At 41.7% G+C, this 9,171-nt stretch overlaps 1 protein-coding gene across 1 annotated transcript; it reads right to left on the reverse strand.

Moving 5' to 3' along the window:
- Positions 1–1,003: 1,003 nt before the first annotated feature.
- On the reverse strand, positions 1,004–3,168 carry LOC102419903 (lithostathine-like). Its single transcript, XM_023748112.1, has 5 exons — positions 3,093–3,168; positions 2,420–2,535; positions 2,083–2,220; positions 1,345–1,471; positions 1,004–1,071 (listed from the first exon to the last, which is right to left on the reverse strand). Exons 1-5 carry the CDS (start codon positions 3,166–3,168, stop codon positions 1,004–1,006), a joined length of 525 nt encoding a protein of 174 aa, XP_023603880.1.
- Positions 3,169–9,171: the final 6,003 nt, after the last annotated feature.

Consider the following 9,171-nt stretch of genomic DNA (forward strand, 5'->3'; position numbering starts at 1 on the left):
CTCACTCTCAAACCCCAGTCCACACTCAGCATCCCACAATGTGTCACAATCTATAATAATAAATGTGCAATATGCTAATTAGATCAGACGAACTTCTGGACAAAGCCAGGGCTGCGAGGGAAGCCAGGGTCCTAGGTGCCAGAGTGAAGCTGGTGCCAGCAGCCGGGGGAAGCCTACTCTTGCATGAATTTTGTGCATTGGGCCTCTAGTTACCATGTAATGCTCCTAGGAGCTCAAGGCTCCAGCAGCTCCTGCTCCCAGCAGAAATGACAAGGGCCCTGCACTCTGGAGCCTCTGCAGGCATCAGGGTGAGGAGCCCAGGAAAAGTTGTTGGTTTTCAAATAGTTCAGACTTTTTCTTGTTTTAAGGAAGAGTAACAACTTTTAATGATCTGTTACCAGAGTCGAAGTGATTAATAATTTAGTGTATTTTATAAAAGTTATGGTCCAAGGTAGATTGCAAATTAAAGAAAAAAACAAACAAAACAGCCCTCTAGCAAGTAATTTCAGAAGTGCTGATATAATAGCATCAGAGGCTAACAGTAACTCCACCGATGCTGCTGGTGTCACACCATCAGGAGGAAGGCACAGTAGAGTATGTGGACCCCAATGATTTGTCTGCACACAACATAAATCCGATGTGAGCAGTGCCTCCATACTCATCACAAATACACTGTGGGGATGTACATTAATCATTGTCCCAAGGGCCCGAATGAAACGAAAGAAAGGCAACACCTAGATTTTTCCTCACACCCAATAATTCCTGTCTTGCTATGAGACTGAAACACAAAAGCACACAAATATTAAGTAAAACATTTATTGTTACTCTCTGAGACCTCAGGCTATTGGGCATTAAAATCCTGAAATTAAGGGGAGGAGGAGGGAAGGTCAAAAAGAAGAGGTCAGGTTTGAGGGTGTGGGGAAAATATTCCTTTCCGGGGTGGGTCTTCACTTGATCCCACGATGAGCTGCATCTCAACGCAGGCTGCTGACTTCCACCTGACTTAACCCTTGAACTTACAGACATAGGCTAACTTCTCATTACAGTTATAATCTTTCCAAAACAGATATCCTGGAGAGAGAGAAGAGATAAAGTGAATGGGGCTGGTGGAGCTTATGACCCAAAGGAGAGGCATCCCAGAGTCTGGCCTAGGGTTCAAAGCTTTGTCCTCATCGTCACCAGGGACCCACTCCAGGAGAAGGAGACTCAAAGGAAGGAGAGATGAGAGGAGATGGGAGAAGACAAACCAACATTGCCTTTCCTAGCTGAGGAGGATTCCCTGAAGTTCAGACACAGATGAAGGGATAGAAAGGCTGGCAAGAAGGGAGCTCCTCTGTCTCTTACCTGAGTTTTGCGACAGACTCCCACAATGGCCAGAGGTTGGGATGCTGGCGGGGTCTTTCTCCCAGGCAGAGTAATTCATCACATCTCTATTACTCCACTCCCATCCATCTGCATTGGGCTCAAGGCCCTGGAGGGTAGAGAATGGAGCCAGGTAAGGTTGAATGGCTATTGGAATTTTTGCAGAGCCCTCTCTGGTGGAGGTTTGATCCCCTCCTCAGCAGGCTGGCATTTGGTCTGCTATTCCAGATGTTGCTACAGAGCTCTCTCCACTGGGAAATTCCTCCTAACAACTCGCTTCTATTGGAAAAATCCCAAAGCCAATAATCACAAACACCAAAGGTTCCACTGAGAGTAACACGTTATTAGCTGGACAATAATTGGTGCATTTGTGATTACCCTTTGAACCTCAAAGATAATGTCTATTCTATAGGGGGAAATTCATCTTATTTTCATTTAGGATTCTGTCGGGACACTATGTGTAGACTCAGTAAACTCAGAGAACTGAATTACAAGGTTTCATGTGTCAATGTTGTAAAAAGCTTCATAAGAGATAGATTAATTTCAACTGGAAATTAGGATCCTCCACAAACCTTAGCTCAATGCCCTACCTTTACCCCAAATAAGCCCTAGAATCTCTGAGCTCCAGGGCTCAGATTCCCGCAGAGGCACATGGGACAGGGAGGAGGCCTGGGCAACAATAGCAGCTAGAAAGCTAATAGATAGGAGGTGTTATCGCACCTCTGTGGGATCATGGAGCCCAATCCAGACGTAATCGCAGGTGTTCAAATTGTTCTTGACCAGAGAAGCCAAGAAGGATGCCTCAGCTCCACTGAGCACAGACGCAAGAAATCCTGAATATCGCTTCTGGCAGGTCAACTGTGAGGAGAAGGAAGACACTGAGGAGGAGCTTGAGATGTCAGTGGGGGAAGTGCAGGGTGAATGTAGGTGAGAAGAGGAGTCTGTGCAAAAGACGAGGGTGCTCACTCTCACCCCCAAGAAACTCTGGAGAATGCAGACCCCTGTCCCTCTAATGCACTTTCCCTTATCACCTCGTATTATAAATGCATCTACTCACATCTGCGTCAGGCCAGGTTTTTGCTGTCCTAAACAAGGCATAGCAGTGGGAGCGAAAGACATAAGAGCCTTTGGGACAGCTGATCTTTGGAAGAGACTCCTCCTTGGTATCTTCACCTGGGGTGGAAGGGAATAAAGGACAGCGATGGAGTGAAATGAAGAGTGTAATGGGGTTGGGAAGTGACCTTGGGGAGTATCTGTGAGGCAAGTGCTTGGGGAAGTGACGCCAACTCCTGACTACCTCACCAGTGGATAGCTTGATCTTGAACCAGCCTCATTAAATGAAGGACCATCTCTTCCTGTTCTATTCTTCCCCTTTATCCAAAAGTCCAACACTTCCCCCGCTCTGAGCTGACTGTTCTCACTCCGGGTCCTCCAATCATTCTTGTGCTTATCTCACCCCTGACCCTTCATGCTTCCTCTCTTCACCTGTCAATATAAATTAAAGTCCACTCACAAAATGAAAACCATCTCACTCCATTGTTAACGGACCATGTGGTGCCTCCCACCTCGAGTTGCCCTGAGGGAAGGAGTGATGATGGAGAAATTGCAAACAGTTTCACTTGGTGAGGCTATACCTCACCATTGCCAGATGGGTCACACAGGAGGCTTCCTGGTCTTCTTGGTTCTGAGCGTTCACAGGGAACCCAGTGCTACAGGCAGAGAAAGCTCACCTTGCACCTGAGATAGGAGCATCAGGCAGGAGAGCAGCATCCAGGACATTCTGGGCAGGGCCATGGGAGGCAGCATCGTGTCTCTAACTTGAAGAAGCAATCAGAGATCATTAATGAAGTATGATCAGAGAGAGGGCATTCAGAGACCCTTCTGCTCTCCATCTTGTCTTCCTTTTGGCTAGTTCCCTATGAGTAAATTGAACTTGAAGACATCATTCCCTATATGATTCTGGAAATAATTGGGGAATCTCTACACCCTACTTCCCTTGAGATCAATGTTTGTTGAAGCCTAGAATCCTCCTATAGCCTTTCCCCAAATGTGTGAGGTGAACCCCTGCCATGGCTCTCACCTTCTCTCAGCTTCCACTTACCTGTTTTGCAGGTATCTGTGATGGTTGGTCAAGCCAGAAAGGACTAGGCTTTTATAAGCAGATCTGAGGGTGGGACCCTGAAAGGAATAACTGGAATCCAGGACAGGGATAGCGGGAAAGGGCTTGGCATTGGTTCAAGGACATTTATGCCATGGGTTACAGCCTCTTCCTGGCAATGGCCAGCAGGTTCCTTAGGAACAGGTGAAGTTTGGATTTTATCATCCTATGCCCAGATTTCTTGTTCAGCAAAACTTCTGGGAATGAAGGCAGCCCTTGGCACAAATTCCGAGGTTACATGGTTTAGAAATGTGTCATTGGGTAGATAAGGAAAATGTCAATAGTGTATTTTTTAGCTATCTGCCAAGAACTCACTCCTCTTAGCATATGTATAGATATGTTTTATTTTTTCTGTATATGGAAGTGCAATTAAAATACAAATAAGTTTTCTTGATAATTTTATAAACTAATTTAAACATTCAGAGAGAAAAACAAAAGACCACGGATAGTCAACAAATTTCTGAAGAAAAACAATGAGGTTAAGAATTTTTTTAACAATACAGAAGGCTTTTTACTATAAAGTAATACAGATATGGGGATAGCAAATTTAACCAGCATGAGTGGCTCAAGAAAGCAAGGCAAAATTGGCAATGCCATTTAACTTAGCCTCACAGGATGCCCATGGCCATTTCTGCAGTATCATATTGGTTACATGGATCAGCCTATCTGAAATAGCATGGAATGACACAGTATAAGAGTGTGAATACCGAGAAACAGGGATCATTGGTGCTATCTTCATAGCTTGCTACCAGAGCTGGAACCTGGTACCTTTATCAGTCATGGTTCAGAAGTTCTGTGTAAGCATTTTGGTGTTTTCTTTCCTCTGCCTCCTAGAAACATACCTTCTGAATGTATATGAAACATATCATTTGTATGTGGGAGGAGGAGCATCACTGGGTTCCATTCAGTAGCTCTCAAACTTTGAATAAACTTGAATGTGGGTGGGAGTAGGGGTCAAAGTGTTTATCTCCTACTTGCTAAATAATCTGATTCCTCGGGCCCTGCCTCTTCAAAATGTTCAGTTTTCAAACTCTCCTGTTTGAAAACTTTCAGTGGTCCCTTCATTACTGACTCTTCAGTACAAGAGCTATTTCAAAGTTAGGAGATTAAAGAAACAATTTATTATTATTTCACATAGTTCTGTGAGTTGACTGGGTTTACTTATATGGATTTTCCTTGGGGTTTCTCATGCAGATAGTGGCTGGATCTTTAGTCATATGAAGGATCAAATGAACTGGACCTCAAAGATGATGACGCACATGATTGGCCGTTGAAGCTAACTATTGGCTGAGGGCTCAGTTGGGGCTCTTAAACAGTGTCAACACAGAACTTTTACATGTAGCTTGGATTTCTTATCACACGGAGGTGTCAGGATAGTAGGACTTCTTTCATTGTTGGTCAGGGTGCCCAGATGGCAAAGCAGAAGCTGCCAGTCCTCTTAGAATAGGTTAAGAAATGGCATAATGCTGTTTCCATCATACTCTACTGGTCAAGCCTGAGTTTGTATTCATGAAGAACATGAAGCACACATGTTTATTTAATAAATTAATCTATTTATTCACAATGATTTACATAATTACAGCAGTTGCCTTTAGTTGCAGAATACCTTAAAGCAGTGGTTCTCAACCTTGGCTGCACCTGGGAATCTTTTTAAAATCCTGATTTCTGGGCCTCATCCTCCGGAAATTCTGTTTCTTTGTTATGGGGTGGGGCCACAACATTAGTAACAAAGAAACAGAATTTCCAGAGGATGAGGCCCAGAAATCAGGATTTTAAAAAGATTCCCAGCCCTAACTGGTTTGGCTCAGTAGATAGAGCATCGCCCTGTGGACTGAAGGGTCCCAGGTTCGATTCCAGTCAAGGGCATGTACCTTGGTTGTGGGCACATCCCAGTAGGGGGTGTGCAGGAGGCAGCTGATCGATGTTTCTCTCTCATTGATGTTTCTAACTCTCTATCCCTCTCCCTTCCTCTCTGTAAAAAAATCAATAAAATATATTTATTAAAAATATTCCCAGGTGATTCTAATGTGCAGCCAAGGTTGAGAACCACTGCCTTAAAGGTTTAGGAGACTTGGGATTTTAATTGTATTTCTTCCATTAAATGTGTCATTTAGAGTAAGTTACTTTATCTTTGCATCCTTGCCTCTGTGTTTCTCAGGTTTTCAATGAGGTCTCAGAGGTACATTCTATAATCCTACTATTGTTGGCTGGAATGCTGGAATATCAGGAACGTGTGTCAAGAGACACTCTGGAAAATAGTTACTGAGCCCATATTAAAATCTCAGATAATCTTTAGGAAGGCCACCTTTTTTATCTTCTTGCTCCAGGGGGATCATTTGTGAGCAAGCATTGAGAAAAGTACACTGCCAGGAAACCTATCTGGAAACGGAGCCATTGCAGAGAATTTTCACTTTATTATTGAGGTAGGTGATTACTACTTGGCTAATAGGAACAACTGATTTTCAAAATGAAAACACATAAGCTAGGAGCTCCTTGCATATTTGCATAAAACACTATACTTAAAGAATCAGCTCATCATATTTTCAATTCAACATCTTTATTTGAAGTGTCATAATTTGTTACATTCTGTGAGCTCAGCCCCTATGGTGCTTGAGAAGAAAGAGCACTTTGCTTAAAGTACTTCATATGGCTACTGGCACATGTATGAAAAAATTTAGCTACTAAAAGGTCATATTCTTTCAGAAAATCTTTTGAAACTCAGTAAAGCTTGATATGTGCTGTTTCTAAGTACTCCTTGTTCTACGGGTTAATGTGAATATAGTAGGGAGACTGACTGTATACATTAATACACTGAAATTTGAGCTAAATCAAAGAACAGAATAGGGCCCACAGGTTGATGCAGAAATAGGCTCTATGAAAGAATTTTCTGAAGGTCAATTTTTAGAGACCAGTTTACTAAAAGGAAAAGAAAAAAATAGAAGGATTAAGTGCAGGAAGCAAACATCAGGAAATCTGAAATTCTTCAGATATCTGATTTTATCGGTTAGCTGGAGTTAAGAACTCAGAGTGAAAGCAAGTTTTGCTCCTTAACCTCGCATTTCATGGTCTGGAGTGGGAAGGAGGGAGAGGAAAGGAATTTTATAGAAAATACTACTCAAAGCACAGTGCATAACATCAAAACCTTTCCTTTTTCATAATTCCTTTTCTCTTGATGCTTCATAGATCAACCTTTTGCTTAGGGAAGAACGGATACATGAATAAGATTCTATTTTACCTGAAAGGATGGCCAAGAGTTAGGTCAAATCAAAATATAGACACTAAACTGAGTATTAGTTAGAAATGGAATAGCCGAAACCGGTTTGGCTCAGTGGATAGAGCGTCGGCCTGCGGACTGAAAGGTCCCAGTTTCGATTCCAGTCAAGGGCATGTACCTGGGTTGCGGGCACATCCCCAGTGGGGGATGTGCAGGAGGCAGCTGATCGATGTTTCTAACTCTCTATCTCTCTCCCTTCCTCTCTGTAAAAAATCAATAAAATATATTTTAAAAAAAAGAAATGGAATAGTAGGTAAGGAAGGTAAAATAACTGGATACCCCAAACTAGGTTCTAAGTTGAAAAGGAATGGTGTGTCTCAAAGCTGAGATTGATCCAAGACAACTGAAGAGAGTCAAGGAGCAGAACACTCTGAATACAAATTCAAGAGGACCATACTCTCAGGAATGGGGAGAATACTGGCTCCAGCCCTCAGAGGTACTTGGAATTAGATGACTCAACCAGAATAGGGAGCCTGGGTGTGTGGAGTAAAAAAAACATGGGGTTGGGATTCCCAATAGGATTCTTAGGCTGGAAATTATCTGAGAGAGTATGAATGCTTCAAATTTATGGTGCTCACTTTCCTTTGTTGAAGATGTTCCCCGAGCCTCCAGATACCCATGCTTATTTGTCGCCATGCCAGCCCAGACAGTGGGTTAGTGGAAAGGATAATCAGTGAGGTATATTGATTAAGGATTGGGCTCTCAAGTCAGACAGACCCATCTCAGCAGGTTGGGGTGGCAATTAAACAAAATAATGAATGAATATCCTTAAGCATGATGCCGGATACATATACTCACACAGTAAATGACAGCTAATAGTAACATTATCTGCAGTGCCTGGTAGTGTCATAATAGATACTCAATAGTTTTCACTGGAATAACATACATACATAAATATAGTCTGCAGATGTAAGTTATGGAGCAGTGAATCCTCTGAATTGTTTGTGTAGCTCATCTATTAGTCGAGCTGATTTTTAATAATGTTCCCTTCAGGACATCAAGCTAGCACTGATGTCCAGCCTTTTTCCTATATAGCATTAAATGCAATGAAATGGTATTTATTTTTAAAAGGTGTTCAGATGTTACTAATTTAGGAAAGCTCTTTACTCATAAATTCAGTCACTATGGAATTGCCAAATGAATTTGTGCAGAAACTCATCTGATTATAGATACCATTTACTCAGCACTAATTTTGTGCCTAGCGCTGAGCCAAGCGCTCTACATAAATCATTGTATTTAATATCCAGATCATCATTATGAGACAGCTATGCTTACCTTGTTTTTCACACAAAAAAATGAAACTTTGGAGAGGTTGAACTTGGTCGTGATTCCTCTTTAGAAAGAGGACTAAAACCCAAACACCAAAGCTATGGTCTTAATCAATGTTATTCACTTCTGGAGGAAAAAGATTTTTTCCTAGAAAAAAAATAGAGTATTGGCCTTTGCTGCAAGACCATTAACTTCTGCACTATGTGAGAGAAAATGTTTTTTCTAAGATATTTAATTTACCATTGGGATGGACCTGACATTTAGAAGACCTGAGTCCAGAAAATCAGATTTCTGATATATGTTCATGGAGAGGATTGAAAACACCAGGGAAATTCTGTGACCACCGGCCATGTGTAGTTATTTGCTAAGCTACATTAACCTAATGGACACTAAGAAAAAGAATGTGTTCAATAGAGTTAACAGATTCTCTTTACTTACACAAGTACAATACTAACAATTCCCTGTTTCCAGACAAGCACTGATATTGTTCCCGTAGCTATAATAAATCATGCAAATGCTGTGAGCTCCAACTTCTCTTTGATTTAGACAATTGTCTAAATTGCCAATTCCTTCCATTATTTCTGGCATTCAGCAGCATTTAGGTAAATTCTGAAAAGATCCAATTAATTGCTCTTTGACATGATAGGTTTTTGAAAGGTTTCAACTGAGTTGATGGATTCATTAATTTTAGAACATCTTATTTGCTTTCTGCTAATGGAATTTTCAGCAGGTGATTGGTTACCTATCCGAACCCTCATGCAGAGTTTAAATGCCATTTTATACAAAGATATTTACTGTACGTAATATTGGTCTAATTAATTTTGGAGAGCAAGCAGGAATTGCTCTAAGTTATTCTTGTCTGCAGTTGCACCATTGGCCTTGAAAATGCCATTGGGATTTCATAGTAATGCGTGTGCACCCACATGTGTGAATTTAGGCGCACATGTATGTGCACATAGGTTCAGAATAGTGATTTTGCTTTGCAAAACTGAAGACAGGTATTCCAAGTTTTTTTTTAGGTGGAATCTTTTCCCACAATTGTTCCAGCTGTAGGTAATACAAGAGCTTGACTGCAGTGTATTCTGGAAAATCCCTCTGAAGTGGGAAG

The sequence above is a fragment of the Myotis lucifugus genome, unplaced genomic scaffold (assembly GCF_000147115.1).
Source record: "Myotis lucifugus unplaced genomic scaffold, Myoluc2.0 scaffold_1157, whole genome shotgun sequence".
NCBI classification, from domain to species: Eukaryota; Metazoa; Chordata; class Mammalia; order Chiroptera; family Vespertilionidae; genus Myotis; species Myotis lucifugus.

What these genes read in the sequence shown, in the direction of transcription:
- LOC102419903 (XM_023748112.1), bottom strand. Translation starts at nt 3,168, where the DNA reads ATGCTGCCTCCCATGGCCCTGCCCAGAATGTCCTGGATGCTGCTCTCC. An exon ending in AAACCTGGCCTGACGCAGAT is followed by an intron (nt 2,221 to 2,419) that starts GTGAGTAGATGC and finishes TTCTCCTCACAG; the next exon opens with TTGACCTGCCAGAAGCGATA. An exon ending in GGCTCCATGATCCCACAGAG is followed by an intron (nt 1,472 to 2,082) that starts GTGCGATAACAC and finishes TCTACCCTCCAG; the next exon opens with GGCCTTGAGCCCAATGCAGA.